The sequence below is a fragment of the Misgurnus anguillicaudatus genome, chromosome 19, assembly GCF_027580225.2.
Source record: "Misgurnus anguillicaudatus chromosome 19, ASM2758022v2, whole genome shotgun sequence".
Classification (NCBI taxonomy): Eukaryota; Metazoa; Chordata; class Actinopteri; order Cypriniformes; family Cobitidae; genus Misgurnus; species Misgurnus anguillicaudatus.
In genome coordinates this window covers 6,081,491-6,102,318 of record NC_073355.2, presented here as the reverse complement: position 1 = coordinate 6,102,318, position 20,828 = coordinate 6,081,491, and the positions used below count along the sequence as shown (strand labels likewise).

Here is a 20,828-nt window from a genome sequence, read left to right as displayed (position 1 = left end):
AATATGTTAAAAGATAACATATTTTTTCAATCCATTCTTTGGCACCTTTAATCTTAATTCGTGTTAATTTCAGCATTAATGAATATACTATCAAAATAAAAACTTTTAACTGTTAACATTAGTTAATGCACCATTGACTAAAATGAATAAATGTATTGGCATTAACAAATATTAGTAAATGCTGAAATACTCGGTTGTTAGTTCATGTTAGCTAATGCATTTTACAGTCTTATAGTAAAGCATACCGAAATTTTAAAAGGGGACATTTTTAAAAAAAGTTAAAATAAATCTTTGGTGTCCCCAGAGTACATATGTGAAGTTCTAGATCAAAATACCCCATAGATAATTTATTATAACATGTTAAAATTGCCACTTTGTAGATGTGACAGTCTTCATGAGATTTTCCCCATACAATTATCAAAAACTGTAGTATTCTTACAGTGTAATTTCAGAAATTATTGTACATTTTACATTTAATAAAGTCTCAGTGTACATTCTAAGCTGTCATCTATTGTTTATAAGCACGCATGCACATAAAAATGTTTTCGGATATACTGCAAAACATACAAAATTAATATTATAGATCATATAAGTTAAGTAATTTGACGTCTTAAGTGACTTAAAAGTCTCTCTATTGTCATCTATCAATGCAACGCATCACATTGCCATTCACACATCTGGCTCTTACCCTCCTCTTAAAGGAATATTCCATTTTCTTAAAAGAAAAATCCAGACAACTTACTCACCACCATGTCATCCAAAATGTTGAGGTCTTTCTTTGTTTAGTCGAGAAGAAATTATGTTTTTTGAGGAAAACATTGCAGGATTTTTCTTATTTTAATGGACTTTAATAGAGCCCAACATTTAATACTTAACTAAACACTTAACAGTTTTTTTTCAACGGAGCCTCAAAGGACCATAAACGATCCCAAACAAGGCATAAGGGTCTTATCTAGCAAAACGATTGTCATTTCTGACAAGAAAAATAAAATATCCACTATTATACCACAACTTCTCGTCTAGATCCGGTCGTGATGCGCCAGCGTGACCCCACGCAATGCGTCATGACGTCAAGAGGTCACAGAGGACGAACGCGAAACTCCGCCCCAGTGTTTACAAGTGTGTTGAAAGAGGACCGTTCCTACGTTGTTGTATGTCAACTGATACTAATTAATGTCTTTGTGTCAGTTTATTGTTTACAATGGTCCACAAATGTGCGTTTTATATATGTAACACGTGACCTCCCTACGTCACTACGCATTTGCGTTAGGTCGCGCTGGACTGGACCTAGATGAACAGTTGTGGTTTAAAAGAGCATATTTTTTATTTTTCTTGTCAAAAATGACAATCGTTGAGTTAAGTGTTGAGTTAAGTATCAAATGTTGGGCTCCATCAAAGTCCACCAAAATGAGAAAAATCCTGGAATGTTCTCCTCAAAAAACACAACTTCCTCTCGACCGAACAAAGAAAGACACCAACACCCTGGACGACATGGTGGCGAGCAATCACCTGGATTTTTCTTCCAAGAAAATGGAATATTCCTTTAAGCTTATATTAGTCTATGGGCTCTGGCTCCGCATCCATGCAGGTTTCCCAGGGGTTTCTGGGCATGTGCGGCATGGAGATGATGAGCAGGCTGATACCGCTGATGAAGAGGAGCGTGAAGGCTGCGCACGCGCAGGCGAACGACCACGAGTAGTAGTACTCGATCCATATAGTCTCGTCGCTGTCAATCATGCGTTTGACCGACTGCCTCATGACCTCTACGGAGATGACGATACACAGGCCTATGAGGATGAGATGTCACAGAGGTCAAAGGGAGTAAAGAGACGAGGTGGTTTTGTGGTTGTCGGCTGGGGTTTCTCGACTATTGATTTACCTTGCATTAGATAACGGAGCCTGTATGTCCTTGAATGTGTCTAAATGCTTCCAGCTGGTTTTGACCTACACAACCTACTTACCAGCTGGATTACTATACACAAATAATGTTCACCTTACAATAGTACAACTGTTTAAAAAGATGAATCCATTGCAAATTAAAGGGTTGGTCATTTTATATATTTTCACTCAGGTGTGATTTGCTGTTGGTCAGTTCATAGGGTCTTTAAAGCATACAAACAACTTAAGATGTTAAATGTTACTTAAAGATGGGACTTACCTGCAAAAGCAAAGAACATGCCAGCTGGTCTCAGCAGGTAATCTCTACTCTTCCCAAAAGCCCCCAGGAGACAGAGACTGCCCAGTGTCATGAAGGCCAGACTGAAGATGGCTATCGCAGCAGCAGAGATGTTGTACTCTGACAGAAAATCACACACAGTCATTAAAGCAAGATTTGTAACTTGAACATTTTTATAGGTCAATGACAACATGCATATTTTGGTGTCTGGGAGCATTATCTCCTTTATAAAAGAACTTGATAAATTCACAACATGTATTCATTTATCCAGTAACACTTTACTTGAAGGGGTGTTCATTAGACTGACATGACACGTGCCATGAACATGAAGGAGATTTTATGACAAGAACTGTCATTAAGTGTCATTTGTTCAATTATGTCATGTTTAATGTAAAGATGACATTGTTTGAAATGAGCTTGACATAAACCGATACATCATAAATCTTTCATAAGAATAATTATCAAACTTAAGAAACTTCTTAGCTTTATGGGTTAACATTACATTAACCCTTAAGTGGCGCTGTCCCGTGAGGGGGACGCCTAAGTTTACTTCAATATTTTCCATATCAATTTTATGTATATCAGAACAAACTATATATTGTTGGAAAGGTCTAAGCCTCTAGAATACATATATCAACAGTGTTTTATAAAATAAATTATGTAGGGAGAGTAATTGATTCAATTATAAAGAGAGTGTGCATTTATATCCTGTGAAATGTCACTGTCCCGCCAGCGGGACGCCTACATTTACTTCAGTGTTTTGCATGTGAATTCTTATCCGATCATGACAAACTATATATCATTTGAAAGCATGTAGATTTCATTTATTATCACCATTTTGGTAAAGGAATGACATAGTGAGAGCCATGCCACGGGAATACAGGTGGGCCCACGTTGTTGTTATATATTTGTAACACTAATACCCAAACCTAAACAATCATGACGAACTATATATCACTGGAAAGCTCTAGGCGTGTAGTTTTCATATTTCAATGCCATTTTGGGAGAATTATGACGTAGTGAGAGTCAGTTTCTAAAATGTCACGGGGCCACAGGTAGGCCTAATTTGTTTTTACATATTTCTAACACTATACCCCCACCCTAAACCCCAAAAATCTTGATAAACTATATATCACTGGAAAGCTCTCAGAATTTAGTTTTTATATTTCAAGGTCATCTGTTGATAGAAATAATGTAGTAACAGTTTTTTGTTACATGACGCCCCCCATAGCAATGCATATTAATTATTATATATTCATAAAACTATATCCTATTATAAATCTTCAAAAATGTTGACAAACTATATATTGTTGAAAGCTCTAAGAATGTAGTTTTCATATTTCAAAACCTTTATATCAACTTTTTGCAGTGATAATAATGCAGTGACAGTAATTTAATAATTTGTGACAAGAGTATGCTGCAAACCGTTGACACCTAGTGGCCTTTGTTGGTAAAACCACTAAAAGTGTGACAGAAACCTAATTTTTTGTGATTTTAAAGGGGCCATGGCACAAGACTTTTTAAAGATGTCAAATAAATCTTTGTTGTCCCCAGAGCACATATGTGAAGTTTAAGCTCAAAATACCATATACAAAATTTTTATAGCATGTTAAAATTGCCACTTTGTAGGTGTGTGCAAAAATGTGCCGTTTTGGGTGTGTCCTTTAAAATGCAAATGAGCAGATGAAGTGCAAAACACTGATCACAATGATGGTGGTTTGTTGAAATTGGAACTCAATTGTGCTGTGAGATATTTTCTCTCACTCTTTCTCTCTGCACTAAATGGCAGTGCTGTGGTTGGATAGTGCAGATTAAGGGGCGGTATTATTATAATAAGAGCTCCTTATGACATCATAAGGAGAGCCACATTTCAACGACGTATTTTTTCATGTGCTTGTAGAGAATGGTTTACCAAAACTAAGTTACTGGGTTGATCTTTTTCACATTTTCTAGGTTGATAGAAGCACTGGGGAACCAATTATAGCACTTAAATGTGAAAAAAGTCAGATTCTCATGCCATGGCCCCTTTAACTTGAAATTTGGATCAGAACTACTTGAGACTTATGGCTTCATGTTTTCATTATTACTTTTGGGAAACATTTACATTTATTTATTTATAAAATTAATATGTTATGGAATTATTTTTATTTATTAAAATAAATGTAAACTGAATAACAATTTATTTATTTATTTTATTTTCACCTGCTGACACTTCTGTGAAAACCCCCAAAGTGTCTTCATTAAAACAAGACCAAGATTAGGCTTCTAGACCAAAAAATGCCAGAGACAAAGACATTTCAAACAATGTCATCTTTGCGTTAAAAATGACATAATTGAACAAATAACACTTAATGACAACTGTCATAAACATGCATAAAATTCCTTCATGTTCATGACACGTGTTATGTCATGATTATAAAGGTGTCATGTCAGTCTTATAAACACCCCTTCAAGTAAAGTGTTACTCTTTATTCCATAAAACTTCATTTTTTATTTGAATAGATTTTCAGCACCCTAAATAATGAATAATATTTTATATATTGAAATAATTATGTTTTCCCAGACAGCAGACATCTCTGGGCCGGACATACCCGTCAACCCTTCCGTTTTCCCGGGATTCTCCCGTATTTTACCATTTTATCACCATTCTAGGGAGGAGATTAGTGTTTTTGATTAAAGATTATGAGGGCACATGATTTAAAAAAAAATACAGAAGCAAAATTTTATAAATCACTCAAAAACACGTACTATACTTTCCACTTATGTCACCATATGTATTCAAATCCTGTCCTGCATTTTCTTTTATTGAATAATCTGCTTTAGCCAGAAATATGTCACATTATGGCTGTATGCCATTTTATGTTCAGTATAATATCAAGACAGCACTGCTTTTCTAAGACTGATGCAACATTGTACAAAGGTTTACATGTACTTTGAAATAAATAAAGTACATGCAGCTTTAATTTGCATGGAGTACGCTAGATTTGTATCTTTGCTAACCAAAAGACAAAAAGAGAAATTAGAAACAGATCAACCAAAGGCTTTCAATGTAACCAATTGTTGCCCTAACCAAAGAGGTTGAGATTTTTCATGGGATTGAATTTGACACCAGCACAATCCACTGTTATTGTTAGTATATAGTGGTTTCCTCTTTTTATCTGAGCTTATTAATCCTTTGTCAAATACAATTCTCTCAAATACAAAAAATGCATCACATTTATTAGGTAACCGGCAGACACACTGTATTCAAAACCGAGCTAAATCATTTGGGAATGACTTTATTAACTCTGTTAATTCAGATGATCTGGCTAATAAGTCTGACCTCTAGACTAATGTTGCATTTACCGTCTCATTAATTACTAATACAGACAGATCGATACTGTAAACGACTATTGACATTTTAGTGTGATGCAGGAAACAGGTGACGGTGTAGCATTTGTGCTCTCTTCACGTCTCACTGCATTCAGCACTTTATCATATTCAGATAAAGCTTTATTTCTAAGAACTGAGTGGTTGAGCTGGAGCGTGAAATAGCTGAGATGCTCTCTGCTCAAGTAGGCAGAAAACTTAACAGCAATGGCTGCAGGTGGTTGCCAGATTGCACTGCGAGAGGTCAAGAGATTTGTCTGTAGTCAGAAGAACGAGACGTCTTAAATACCATATAAGAATAATACCAATACACTGGATTTTCAGTATGTGAATATTTGAGCTGTTATTGCCCATGCAAAACAAATGACCACAACGTATGGTGGTTGCTAAGGTATTGGGTGTTTTAAGTACTGTTATGTGGTATCCTGAGTGTTTAAAATGTGTTGCTATGAGGTTTGTACGTTTTTGAGTCTTTAAAGTGCTGCTATGAGGTTTCCATGGGGTTGTTAAGGCATTCTGAATGTTTTAAGTGTTGCTATGAGGTTGCCAGGGTGTTCTGTGAGGTTGCTAGGATATTCTAAGTGTTTTAAGTGCAACTATGAGGTTTTCATGGTGTTCTGTGGGGTTGCTAAGGCATTATGAGTGTTTTAATTGTTGCTATGAGGTTGCCATGGTGTTCTGTGAGGTTGCTAAGGTGTTCTACAGTAAGTGTTTTTTAGTCTGTTGCTATGAGGTTGCAACAATGTTCTCTAAGGTTGTTAAGGCAATCTGGGTGTTTTAAATGTGTTGCTATGAGGTTGCCAGGTTTTTTGTGGGGTTGCTAAGGTATTCTCAGTGTCCTAAATTGCAGCTATAAGATTTCCCTTGTGTTCTTTGGGATTGCTTATGCATTCTGAGTGTTTTAATTGTGGCTATGAGGTTGCCAGGGTGTTATGTGAGGTTGCTAAGGTATCCTGAGTGTTTTAAATGTGTTGCTCTGAGGTTTGTAAGGTTTTCTGACTGTTTTAAATGTGTTGCTATGAGGTTTGTAAGTTTTTGTGTTTTGAGGGGTTGCTAAGGTATTCTGAGTGTAAAGTGATGCTGTAAGGTTGCCATGGTGTTTTGTGAAGTTGCTAAGGCATTCAGATTTTTTAAAGTGTTGCTATGAGGTGGCCAGGGTGTTCATTGGAGTTGCTAATGTAATCTGAGTGTTTTAACTGTTGCTATAAGGTTGCCATGGTGGTCTGTGAGGTTGCTAAGGTGTTCTAAGTGTTTTAAATCTGTTGCTATGATGTTGCCAGGGTGTTTTGTGGGGTTGCTAAGGTATTCTCAGTGTTTTAAATGAGTTGCTATGAGGTTGCCAGGGTGTTTTTTGGGAATGCTAAGGCATTCTCAGTGTTTAAAGTGATGATATAAGGTTGCAATGGTGTTCTGTGAAGTTGCTAAGGTGTTCTGGGTGTTTTAAATGTGTTGCTATGAGGTTGCCAGGGTGTTCTGTGAGGTTGCTAAGATATCCTAAGTGTTTTAAGTGCAGCTATGAGGTTTTCATGGTGTTCTGTGGGGTTGCTAAGGTGTTCTAAGTGTTTTAAGTCTGTTGCTATGATGTTGCAACAATGTTCTCTGAGGTTGTTAAGGCATTCTGGGTGTTTTAAATGTGTTGCTATGAGGTTGCCAGGGTTTTTTGTGGGGTTGGCAAGGTATTCTCGGTGTTTTAAATAGCAGCTATAAGGTTTCCATGGTGTTCTGTGGGGTTGCTTAGGCATTATGAGTGTTTTAATTGTTACTATGAGGTTGCCATGGTGTTCTGTGAGGTTGCTATGGTGTTCTAAGTGTTTTTTTAGTCTGTTGCTATGAGGTTGCAACAATGTTCTCTAAGGTTGTTAAGGCATTCTGGGTGTTTTAAATGTGTTGCTATGAGGTTGCCAGGTTTTTTTGTGGGGTTGCTAAGGTATTCTCAGTGTCTTAAATTGCAGCTAGGTTTCCATGGTGTTCTTTGGGATTGTTAAGGCATTCTGAGTGTTTTGATTGTGGCTATGAGGTGGCCAGGGTGTTCATTGGAGTTGCTAATGTAATCTGAGTGTTTTAACTGTTGCTATAAGGTTGCCATGGTGGTCTGTGAGGTTGCTAAGGTGTTCTAAGTGTTTTAAATCTGTTGCTATGATGTTGCCAGGGTGTTTTGTGTGGTTTCTAATGTATTTTGAGTGTTTTAAATGTGTTGCTATGAGGTTGCCAGGGTGTTTTGTGGGGATGCTAAGGCATTCTGCATGTTTTAAATGTGTTGCTATGAGGTTGCCAGGGTGTTTTGTGGGGATGCTAAAGCATTATACGTGTTTAAACTGTTGCTATAAGGTTGCAATGGTGTTCTGTGAAGTTGCTAAGGTGTTTTGGGTGTTTTAAATGTGTTGCTATGAGTTTGCCAGGGTGTTCAGTGGGGTTGCTAAGGCTTTCTCAGTGTTTTAAATGTGTTGCTATGAGGTTGCCAGGGTGTTCTGTTGAGTTTATATGTTTATATGTTGCTATGAGGTTCCCAGTGTGTTTTTATTTCGCGGTGCTAAGGCTTTCTGGGTGTTTTAAATGTGTTGCTATGAGGTTGCCAGGGTGTTCCGTGGGGATATTAAGGCATTCTGAGTGTTTTAAATATGTTGCTATGAGGTTGCCAGGGTGTTCTGTTGTGCTTATATGTTTATATGTTGCTATGAGGTTGCCAGTGGGTTTTGTGGGTTGCTAAGGCTTTCTGGGTGTTTTAAATGTGTTGCTATGAGGTTGCACTAATGTTATTTGAGGTTGCTAAGGTATTCTGAGTTTTGCAACAGGTTGCAAGGGTGTTTCCATGGGGTTGCTAAGGCATTCTGGGTGTTTTAAATATGTTGCTATGAGGTTGCCAGGGTGTTCTGTTGTGCTTATATGTTTATATGTTGCTATGAGGTTGCCAGTGGGTTTTGTGGGTTGCTAAGGCTTTCTGGGTGTTTTAAATGTGTTGCTATGAGGTTGCACTAATGTTATTTGAGGTTGCTAAGGTATTCTGAGTGTTGCAATAGGTTGCAAGGGTGTTTCCATGGGGTTGCTAAGGCATTCTGGGTGTTTTAAATATGTTGCTATGAGGTTGCAACAATGTTATTTGAGGTTTCTTATGTATTCTGAGTGTTTAATAGGTTGCAATAAGGTTGCCAGGGTGTTCTGCGGGGTTGCTAGGAAATTGGCCGGGCGTTCTGATTGATTATTTATAGGCCCAGGTCTCTTTGATCTCTATGATTAATGATGCTTGTAAGCCTTTAAGATTGTTTTACATGGTTATTACCCATATGGCAAAAAATGTAGGCATGGTAAAGAAATAATCTCTACTTAAAAAGCCACACATGGATGATTAATACGAGGGTAGAGTGTTTTCGTATGTATAATTGCCTAAAAGTTTTGGATCTAAATTCTTTTTCACATGTGTATCTACAGGAGCATCTTACTCTTTTATACAAATCTAGAATCAGATTTTCAACCCACTTTCTTTCATCTCTGCTCGGTCTAAAGTGCAAATCTTTGCACCCCCTTCCCATGATTTCAAGGGAGTAAACCTTACCTTTCTGAGTCTTTACTTCAAAAACTTCGGCCTCCTCCCCTGATGTGAAGTGTTTGAAGTAGGAGCAGTTCTTGACTGCGAAAAGAGATGAGAAAAGTGATTGTATCTGAGAGTTGCAGGTGCTGCCGTAGTCTGTCGTAACCACGCAGCCGAACTATCAATGAGCATGCTTGACATTTCCTCCAGAGACCAGAGCCGGCCACTCGAAAACAAGGCATTTGTCTGTGTCCATGCGATGGATCATGAATTCTAAATTACGCGCCGAGGGCGTGAGCGTGCAATTGCATTTCGCATTTATTAACAACAAGATCTTGTGATATGTAAGTGCGCAAAGTCTGTTTTACGTGTTTTTTGGACTGTGAGACAAATTAACCTGTAAAATGTAACAACGCCATTCCTCTTCCGCTAACATTAACAAAATTATGCTTGGTGTAGTGCATTGCAACATCCACCCTCTGCTCGCGGTAATAAAAGCTTTTCGTCCAAGTGATTGTCGGGTTACAGATGTACAACATCACAAAACTGCCGCCCATCTGAGACCTTTGTCCTGTATCTCCCAGAATGACTGTAAAACTTATGTAAGGGTTCAGATTGAGACACCTCTTCTTTTGATGAAACTCATAAAGCAACCACGTCGTCCTCTGTACCATAGGAACTGTTTGACTCACTGGACCCAGAATCTCATTGGGTTGGGGGTTGGGGCAGACCTATGTATGGGTTACCTAGCAACAGTCCAGCTTTATTAGTAAAAGGCACACTGACAGCGGCTAGAGATTGGGATGCATACGAGCTCTGCTGCTTCAGATCGTGATTTCCTCAGCTTATTTGACTATTTGCATCGCAGGGCCTTACGCAAGCTGTTTTGGATAAGTTTATCTCATGATCTGCCTTGTAATACACGACGTGTTGGGTCATGGTCCGATGTTTGGACAAAAATAACTCGATGTTAGCATCGCCCCAACCTCAACTCACAATGCAAGACTTGTGTTTAAATGGCCTTTTCGACATTATTTAGAGTGTGCTATGACGGAGGCGTCACGCCTTCTTGTTATTGTTTCGTGTCCACTTCATATGTTTTTGCTTTCTGACAGGGCAAATACAAGGACGGACTGATCATGAATCAGTCAAATCTGTCATGTTTCCCCCCGGCACTTATCGGATGTAAGAGACGTTGTGGGTTTTGCTCTACATGTACTGTAGGCAGACCTGTTTATCATCACGACACAAGCTTATTTTAGGGAGGAGGTCAATTGCTTGGTTGCAGTATCGTCGTAACGCGATCATTTCGCAGTCAACACTAGCGACCACCAGACTGGACAAGTCGCATTTGGGGAAAAGTGTCCAAAGTATGTATAGTAGCTGTGTTGTTTTTTGTACTGTAAATACAGAGCGGTGGCTTTAGACTGATCCACATGCAGAGTTACGGTCCGATTTTGGGTCAATGTGAGAGGAGGACAAGTGTGCTCATTTCTGGGTCACATGCGGGAAGCGTCTTCCTCCGGGGCCTGCAGAAGTTTGGCTGACAATGTGAGATAAAACCATTACAATACAAGGCTATTTAAGGAATATTTCACCCAAAAATGAAAAGTCTGTCACAATTTCCTTATCCTTCCGGATGTTGTTTCACTTTCTTTGAAAATGTCCACAATGGTTTTCTACAATTGACAAGCTTTAAAAAGGATGAAAAATTATCCTTAATGTTGTCCGTATGATTTATGTGCCAAATATAAAGTATTTGTAGCTTTATGTATAGGACAGACTTTCATTTATGATTTGGCAGACACTGACAGACCAGCTAAAACCAGCCTAAGATGGTTGGCTGGATTTAGCCAGTCTCCCATTTTTTTTTTTTTTTTTTTTTTTGAGGGGTTTTGGACACATTTTAGCTGGAAGACCACATGATCCACCTGCTTGACTAGGCTGGAAGCTTGGAAATCTTGGCTAAACTGGTTGGCCAGGACTAGGCCTTAGTTCAATTAGGAAATATAACTAGTTTTTTAACAAACATGCCTTACTTAAAACATTACTGTGCATTTTCAGGCAAAACAAAAGGCATTGTCTGGGAAACCACCCCATAATGTTCAATGAAAAATATTTGGTTAATATATTTATTGGTTTTTCTTAACCCCAAATAGCTGGAAGAAATCTAAAATGCAAGCCAAACCAAATCTTGGGTCTTAGGAGGTTAAAGGAATAGTCTACTAATTTTCAATATTAAAATTTGTTGTTACCTTAACTAAGAATTGTTGATACATCCCTCTATCATCTGTGTACGTGCACGTAAGCGCTGGAGTGCGCTGCGACGCTTCGATAGCATTTAGCTTAGCCCCACTCATTCAACTGTACCACTTAGAGACAAAGCTAGAAGCGACCAAACACATCAACATTCCTCCCACTCAAGACGAGTAGCTACACGAGCAAGCCTGGTGGTACAAAACAAAACGCAGCGCCTTTCTAAGCGGATCTAAAAGAGGAACTATATTTTATGGTGCAATAGCACCCCTGGGAGCACTTCGACTCGCCTGAAAAGTCCGCTCCCCTTCTCACTCTCATAATGGGAGAGGGAGGGTGTTACTGCGCCGAGTCGAAGTACTCCCAAAAGTGCTATTACGCCATAAAATATAGTTACCCTTTTAAATCCGCTTAGAAAAGCGCTACGTTTTATTTTGTACCACCAAACTTGCTCGTATAACTACTCGTCTTAAATAGGAAAAACGTTGATGTGTTTGGTCACTTCTAACTTTATCTCTAAATGGTACCATTGAATGAATGGGGCTAAGCTAAATGCTATCGAAGCGTCGCAGCGCGCTCCAGCGCTTACGTGCACGCACACAGATGATAGAGGGATGTATCAACAATTCTTAGTTAAGGTAATAACATATTTTAATATTGAAAATGAGTAGACTATTCCTTTAAGATGAAGGTATGGTTTAAGCTGGCCCTTCAAGCCTTAGCTCCTCGTTTTAGTTGGTTCTTTCAGTAGGGATTGCATTCAATCTATACATTTTTAATCAGTATCTTCCGGTTTCACAGACAAGGCTTAAGGCTAGTCCTAGATTAAAACACTGTTTTAACAGAAAATAACTTGCACTGACAGATCTTAACCCTTATAAGTCCCTTGGGGTCAATTTTACCCCCCAGCCACTTTTCTTTTGTAAAAAAAACATGGTTCCCTTCATCTCAGTGGAATAAGATTTTCTGACTTTTTTAGACTATCTGTCAATATTCATATAAAAAACTGGGCTTGATTCGGTCGTTCTAAAGATGTGCAAAAAAAGAGGCCCTTTGGGGGTAAAAATTGCCCCAATTGAAAATTAAAGGGAAATGAGACAAAAACTTTATTTTTATTTGTCAAAAAAAATCAATGCATCTAGAATAAATCTGAAAATTTCAACACAGAAAAGTATGCCTGGTACTAGGGCACAAATGCCTAATAGCCTGAAGAAGTTGTTGTGGACTGCATCAAAAGACTGAAATATAGGCCGATTGAAAGATTTTGTAAAACAGAGAAATGCATTTCAAAATGCATCAAAAACTACAAAAAAAAATCTACTATTTGAAATAATATTTATTTTTAATGTCCTTTCTAATGTTTATATATACATAAATTCACAACATCTATCACTAAAGTAGTGATGTGAGCAGTTGGCCACATCCAGTGAAATGAATGGGCCTCTGCTGGTCAAAAGGATTTATTTCCTAAACAGTAATTCTTTTATGTTTTTTCTAAACACCAGATGACCAAATTTAACACATAACATCTAGATCAATATCTAAAAACAATTTAAATAAAATTTAGATCATAATTCATATGAATTTTTCATAGAAATTTTATAATTTACAGGCAAGCTAATGATGTAGTTGAGGAATCGAGTGGTAAACAGGTACAAAAGTACTTCATATCTCCCAAAACACAGCATTCATGTATAGATGGGAAGTAAACAAAAATTTGATATATTATTTGTATCATTAAATATGTATATATTTTTGTAATCACTCTTTTAATTTCTGAGGTCATTTTTACCCCCACGGAACTTTAACGTATACAGGAAAATCGGGGCTTATGAGGGTTAAATATGCCAGTGCTACTAATTTGTCTTAAGATACACACCACTAATGTCTTTTTCTAAGGCATGTTTATAACAGATGCCTAAACATCTTAATTTAACCAAGGCCTAGTCCTGGCTTTAGCTAAACTTGTGTTATCTGGGATTAAATCTGTGCCCTAACACTACTAATGAACACTACCAATGGTCCCTATTTGCACACCTTTCCACCTAAAGATTTCATACTGGTTCCTCAGAAGTACATATTGGTACCAAATGTATGCATATCTGTACCTAAATGGTACATATTAGGGCCTTTTTAAAGGGTACTACCCCAAAGTTTGGGACCATTTTTATCTGAAAGTTTACCAGTTTAATTACAGGAACACTAACTTTGGACTTTGTGGTCTATCGTAGGTCTAGATTTCTACCGTAGATTTCTTGTTCCCATTTTGAATCTGTGCATGTATAAATGAGATCTACAGCAAAAGAGGAAGGTTATTCCCATTCCAATAAGATGAGAGTAAATGATTCTTTTCACAATTACATCCTACAGTACTGCATCAGAAACACTCTGCGCTTCCATTTTCAAGTGCTGCCGGGCCAAACATTTGTTAAAATGGCGATTTTAACATAATAAACTCCACTGGGATGATCTAGAGTCATTTTAACAGACTTAAGCGTTGAATGAGTGTGAAATGCTAGATTCCCTTGAAGACCTTAAAGAGTCTCGCCAACACTCAAAGCTTTTCCTCTCTGAGAAGCAAGTCTGGGAATGAAGCCAAGCATCATCACGCGGAAACAGTACTGCTCAAGTACTAATGTTTTGGCTCATGGCTTTATTTTTGCAGTTCAAGGAGTTTTCCAAATCTAGCCATTCCCCAGGCCACAGGCTTTGCTAGACTACTCTGAACTGGGCCACGCTTGGTCTCATGGGATGTCCCATTGAACGGTTGTGCACCACGAGGTGTCTCTGGAGCATTGAGGGGTAGACATTTATTGACAAAGCTCGGTTTGATTAAATCAAGCACAAATAGTGTTGGAACTGTACTGTGTCTGTCAAATGTATACATGCTAAAAAAATTGGGTTGTTTTTAACCCATGGTTGGGTGAAATATGGACAAACCTAACCACTGGGTTTAAATGAACCTATGCTGGGTTGGGTTTGTTGGGTGTCTTTACAGTATAGCAAGCAATAATCATAATTTCACCATATAGGTATAGATCCGATATAGTCTAGTTATGAGTAACCCACTTCAAGCCAAAATTAAACTCAAATTTATGTAGTTTTTGCCCAAATAACTGTAGAATATTTCATCATGTAAGCATAGTCACTGGTGATTACAAGGTGGTTGGTTTCATTTTTATTATTTTTGGGCTATGGTTAGATGTCAATGAAATTTTCACTGACAGCCCAAATCGAGTGCCGCAGGGATGATGTACTTTTGTAGGCAAAACCCGGAAGCGAGATAGCATTTTAGCATTTCCAGTTCCACTGTCCCGAAGTCAATGGGTTTTTGAATGGGGTTTTGGTTAAACTCCTTAAACAACAAAAGACAAATTTTTTTTTGCTTTTATTCTACAACATAAACACACACCAGTAATACACCTACAAATGATTTTTAAATACTCGGCCAGGACTTTAAATGTCATTACGTTAAAGGGACACTCCACTTATTTTGAAAATATACTTATTTTCCAGCTTCCCTAGAGTTATGCTGCTTTCACACCAGCTGCGGTAGAGGCATTCAAGCATGAGTGATTTCAATGTTAAGTCAATGTGAAGACACTTTGACGCGCGTCTGGAGGTGTCGCTGCGTGAATGAGGCATTTGGCCTGGCGCGGTAGACACGATTCTGTCTCATTTGCGCGTCTAGTTTGCGCAAATGGCACGAATTGAGCGTTGCCGTGGTAAACGCGCAAGTTGAAATATTTAAGCTTTGGCAGAAAAACGAGCCGCGTTAACCAATCAGAAACTTGCTCTAGTAGTGACATGATGACAGGAAGCGAACAGAGTCGCAGAAGCCCCTCCCATTCCGTGCGAATGTCTCGATGACATTCACGCGGGAATGAAGCGAGTAAACTCAAAATGTTCAAGTGGAAAACTAGACGCCGTAGATGCACATTTGATGCCTCAAACGCAGCTGGTGTAAACCCACAGTTAAACCTTCGATTTGTACTGTTTTGGAATCCATTCAGCTGATCACCTGGTCTGGCGCCATAGATATATACACTAGATGTCGCCCTGAGGGCTCTGAGCATGCGTCAAAACCGCCGCCATCTTAGAACAGGGGTCTTGTCATAGGAAGTATCTAGGTAAAGCTGCTATCTCCGCCTGTACTTCGAATTCATGAACGATGCCGGACTTTTGTGCTGCGCATGGATGTAAGGGCTACTAGCACTATGCATTACAGTTAGAAAAAGTACATTTTCATAAAATCAAAACTTAAATTTTTCCTGAACTAAATGCTAAATACATGTCTGACTGTTGAAACAAACCAAAAGAAAACCAAGAAAATCGCGTTCATGACGATTTATGGTGATTTTATTTCGGTTACAATGTTGCCTGCAATGACGCTGATGCGGGATTCCCGTTTCAAGATGGCGGCTCTGTTTGACGCATTCGGTTCAATGAACTGCCGTAGCCAAGGCGACATCTAGTGTAGGGGAGAGTGGGGCAAAGTGAGCCAGTGGGTAAGTTGACCCACCCCCTGTATCTAGGCTACCATACAGATTTGTAGCCATGTGACCACAAATCCAGGTAGCAACCATCATTTCTATTTGACTATGGTACAGAGAAGCACAAGTAAAAGAGATAAGTATGATTTTTTTTTTACAAAAACAGTTTTTATCCCATCAAAGTAAAATTTATACATGTCAGTTATAATGGCTGTTATGTCAAAGCAGATTTATACAGGTCTAAACATTTATACCATTCATATTGGTGATAAGCTAATGTATAAAACCATGTCAATGATTTAGCTAAAGATTAGCCTGAATTACTAATATAGGCAGTTTTTCCCAAAATGGTGGCCGTTGGGCAAAGTGAACCAAATGCTGTGGGGTAAACTGAACCAGCGGTTCAATGTACCCCACCATGATGTTTAGTTCATTTAAAAAAAAAAAAAGCAATCAACATTATTATTATTATTACCCTTCCAAATAGGGCAAAAATAGACAATTTTATTCAAATGACAAATCCTATGGTTGTAAATGGACATGTAAAATTTTGCACTTAATAAAGTTACATACCTTCTATGTAAATATCAAAGAACAATTTAACACATTATTTCAATGCATTCTTTGGCACCTTTAAAATTAAATTTAAGAAAAGTGTGAATTTTTAAACTATGTTCGGGTTTAAACAAAAAAAGTCAGTGGGTCAGTTTACCCCTTCACTTGGATCAACTTACCCCTCAGCTGGGGCAAGTTGAGCCACAAGAGCACTTTTTTTTTTGAGAAGCCACCTTTTCAAAGCCCTTTGTTATAAAGGCATTCTTATAATTTCATTTGACAGGAGACATCCTTAAATAAAGGTTGATGTTTTTGTTTGACCTCTGTCTCATTTTTTCATGCAGATAAGGCAACATATGTAAAAATTGGCTCATCTTACCCCACTGTTCCCTACATATCTATGGTCTGGCGCTACCACTATTAGCATAGCTTAGCACAATCCATTGAATCTGATTAGACCATTAGCATCGTGCTAAAAAAATAACCAAAGAGCTTTCCTATTTAAAACTTGACTCTTCTGTAGTTACATTGTGTACTAAGACCGACGGAAAATTAAAAGTTGTGATTTTCTAGGCAAATATGGCTATGAACTATACTCTCATTCTGACATAATAATCAAGGGCTTTGCTTATGTAACATGGCTGCGGCAGGCGTAGTGCCAAAAACAGTCCCCTGCCATTGAAAGTTACTAAGGGGACTATTTTCGGGCACTGCGCAACATCATTGCGCCTCCAGCAGCCATGTTACGGCAGCAAAGTCCTTGATTATTACGCCAGAATGAGAGTATAGTTCATAGACATATCTGCCTAGAAAATGGCAACTTTTAATTTTCCATCAGTCTTAGTACACAATGTAACTACAAAAGAATCAAGTTTTAAATAGGAAAAATATCCAAACTCTTTGTTTGTTTTTTAGTGCGATGCTAATGGTCTAATCCGAGTCAATGGATTATGCTAAGCTATGCTAAAAGTGGTACCGCAAGACCCGGAGATCAGCTGAATGGATTCCAAAACGTTAAAAATCAAGGGAGCTGGAAAATTTGCCTATTTTCAAACTTGAGTGTCCCTTTGATACTACATACAAATTTTCAATTTTTTCTGGTTGTATTCTGATAAAAAGACTGAATTTTTTTATATCATTGCAAAAACAAAAGCTAATGGTGGCATAGTGGCCTAAGATTTTTGCACAGTAGGCTACTCTATATTATAAATATTTCATAATATATGTTCATGTATGTATATATTCAAATATGCATATAAGGGGGGGGGGGGCACTTTAGTCACCATAGGGAACTACGTTGTGTTAATCTGGGCCTGCCCACATGGACAGGAAATGATTGTTGGATCTCAGTACTGTTGTAATGTGACATTTAGCCAAAAATAAAGTTGAAATTATAACTCTGAAAGGAAAGTGTAACGTAAAAATGCTGAAGGATTTTGATTTCTTGCAATGAAGCGTCTCACACAATATGATGTTTTATTAACAAAGTTCGGGAGGAGCACGTTCAAATAATCAACCTAATTACCTTGTAACTATGACCAGCTGTCGACAATCAGCAATCAGGTCTTCACCTGATCGGCATCAACAGAAACCTATATAGACTGAAAATCAACTCACCCTCATTTCTTGATAGTTTCAGCATCCCTCCACCTCCCCTTCTCTGCACGATTTGCCTAGTCACCTTACTAACCAGAACAGGGGGGATTATTCTGGGTTTGGGCCTAAGGCCGAGCCCGGAACCCTCTCCCCGCCAGGAGGCGCTACGGGCTCAGGCCATTAACGAGCTCGGAGCCCTCTCCTTGGACAGCACGCCAAATACGCATATTAATAACTCTGTTCTGAATTATTTGTAAGTGTGAACTCGTGAAACTTTACAGAAGTCCTCAGTCTTGCATCCTGAACCTAAAACACCTTTCCAGAAAATTCTCACTCCTGCAAACTGTGCACGACATTTGTGTAATAAATATAGGTTAGTCCATGAACATATAGGTGATCTATAGGCCTGCCAGCTATGTTCCAGCAAGTTTAGATATTGAAAATTAAAGAAGCAGTTTAACTAAAAATGAAAAATCTGTTGGCATTGATTTACTCAACCTTATAGGTCATGGAAACCAGTGTTTCCCAATCCTGGTACTCGAGGCCCCCCTCCCAGAAAGTTTTAGATGTCTCCTTATTTAACACACCTGATTCAACAGGTCCATTTTGTGGTAGCCAAAGCTTAAAGGTGCAGTGTGTAATTTTTAGAAGGATCTCTTGACAGAAATGCAAAATAATATACAAAACTATATTGTCAGGGGTGTATAAAGACCTTTTTATAATAAACCGTTATGTTTTTATTACCTTAGAATGAGACGTTTTTATCTACATACACAGAGGGTCCCCTTACGTGGAAGTCACCATTTTGTGCCACCATGTTTCTACAGAAGCCCTTAACGGACAAACTTTTTACTAAGATGTCTCCGACGATGACATGTTTTTCCGGTGGTGGCTGCCATAGCTTCTCTATGCGTTTCAAAAGTGAGGGGTGAGCAGTGGACGGAGTCGTTGGTTGCAATCCGCAACCTCACCACTAGATGCCACTAAAATGTACACACTGCACCTTTAACTAGTAACCATCTTTTTTGTGAGAGATAAAAGTAAACGGGGACCGAAAAACAAAAATTGTATATCTGAGTCTTCGTACAATTTGTTTTATAAATGTCGGTAATTCAAATACAAATTGAACGTGATATCTTAAAACATCAGCAACATCTGAGTGTGTTTCACATAATGTAAAATAATGCAAGCCTCCTATTAGATTTCACATCCAGAATTAATGTTTAATCTTGGAAAGAAAGGGTGAAGTGAGTCAGGTGATCTCTTCATTTAACCCTACAGTACTGCTCTTACAGAACCTTACATCACACAGGTGACAGCCTGAATCCAACAATGCATTGACTCCATTTGTCTCAGATTTGTTTCTAAACCTTCACATCCATCAGTCCCATCAAGTCATTTGATCCGTATAATCTGCCAGTGGTCATTGAATGTGGACAAGTATCTTTCCAGAACAAATGTAATGGTTTACTTATCAAAGGAGATGAACCTGTTAATGAATTCAAGAAGTCTTCATCAAGTTGGACTATTATACTAATAAACTGCATGTACTTTTCTTGACCTCATGAGCGGGGCTACGGACATAAAATCAGGTTGACCTGTCCCGAGAGTAACATAAAGAACAGTGCAGTTATTTGCTATCTAATTCATCCCCCTTTCATTAACACACAGCCTAATAAATCATTTTAACTCATCTATTAAACGGCAATTCAACACCTGTTATATTCTTCGTCAGTCTGGCCATCGACTTTACTCAGCAATGCATAGTTTAATGATATTAAAATAGCCCCTAAACAACATTCAAAGAGTAGATTCTCACCCAAATCATGAGATTAATCTTCAGATGTGGACCAGCATGACTTCTCATTAATTCATGTACTTCTCAGTTTCCATTGACTTAGTAACTTAAGACAAATGGAGAGCTCTTCCGAAAACTCCACGTGAAGGTCCATTCCCTGAGGATAGTAACGGCGGTCACAATAAATAACCCGAATTGATCTTCCTTACCTCCTGGCAGGCTGATAGGACCACAGCCCTTGCCCTCAGGGTCTTCCTCCACAATAAAGATGCTCTTTTTACAAAGCCTCCAGAGCCCAAAGTGGGCCGCTTCACAGGTGGTGTTCAGACGCTCCACCCTGGGACTCAGCACCGCCCAGTGGTCCGTCACCACGGCCGCCAACATGGACGAGATGCCCACCAGAATAACCAAGAAGGTGATCTTCACCTTGGTCTTCTTGTCCTCCAGCATGGTGGCCGTTGAAGATAAGCGAGTTGACGCCCTCGAACTTACAGTTTTTGCTTGGTTTACTTCTCGGACACTAAGGGAAATTTAAATGTCATGGAGAAACACACTATCTCCTCTCTCCAGCTCGCTGTCCACAAACCTCTGCTTCTGCTTGGAAAAGAGGCCAGATAATAGTGCCCTAGATTTCTCTCTCTCTCCCTCCCTGAAAGACATTATTCACTATGGTGGGCCGTGCTTTTACTAGAATATAGTTTTCGTGATGTAGAAAGTGTATAGTGTATTATACTCCAACTCTTTTTTAGACTTTTTGATAATTTTTACCCATACAATGTATTGTTGGTTATTGCTGGTTCTTTTGACTGGTTTTGTGCTCCAGGGTCACATTTCATCAAACAGGCCACATAAGGGGATTTTTCAAAACATATGATGATTCAAATTAACTTAATTTCATAGTATGGCTTGATTAAAAAAAAGATCTTAAAACATCTTTTTATCAAATTTTTTTTGGTGTTGTGTTATTTCAGTTCAATTTTCTTAAGAAATTGGAGGAAAGTTGTTGCTCTCTAAAATAAATAAATAAAACAAGAGTAAATTTAACTCAAAATTTATAGT

General features: G+C 38.3%; 1 protein-coding gene across 1 annotated transcript; it reads right to left on the bottom strand.

Moving 5' to 3' along the window:
- Nucleotides 1–1,403: 1,403 nt before the first annotated feature.
- On the bottom strand, nucleotides 1,404–20,379 carry cacng1b (calcium channel, voltage-dependent, gamma subunit 1b). Its single transcript, XM_055184617.2, has 4 exons — nucleotides 19,979–20,379; nucleotides 9,096–9,170; nucleotides 2,159–2,296; nucleotides 1,404–1,787 (listed from the first exon to the last, which is right to left on the bottom strand). Exons 1-4 carry the CDS (start codon nucleotides 20,217–20,219, stop codon nucleotides 1,555–1,557), a joined length of 687 nt encoding a protein of 228 aa, XP_055040592.1. The 5' UTR covers nucleotides 20,220–20,379; the 3' UTR covers nucleotides 1,404–1,554.
- Between the last annotated feature and the right edge of the window lie 449 nt (nucleotides 20,380–20,828).

What these genes read in the sequence shown, in the direction of transcription:
- cacng1b (XM_055184617.2), bottom strand. Translation starts at nt 20,219, where the DNA reads ATGCTGGAGGACAAGAAGACCAAGGTGAAGATCACCTTCTTGGTTATT. An exon ending in TGAAGTAAAGACTCAGAAAG is followed by an intron (nt 2,297 to 9,095) that starts GTAAGGTTTACT and finishes ATTTTCTGTCAG; the next exon opens with AGTACAACATCTCTGCTGCT. An exon ending in CATGTTCTTTGCTTTTGCAG is followed by an intron (nt 1,788 to 2,158) that starts GTAAGTCCCATC and finishes TCATCCTCATAG; the next exon opens with GCCTGTGTATCGTCATCTCC.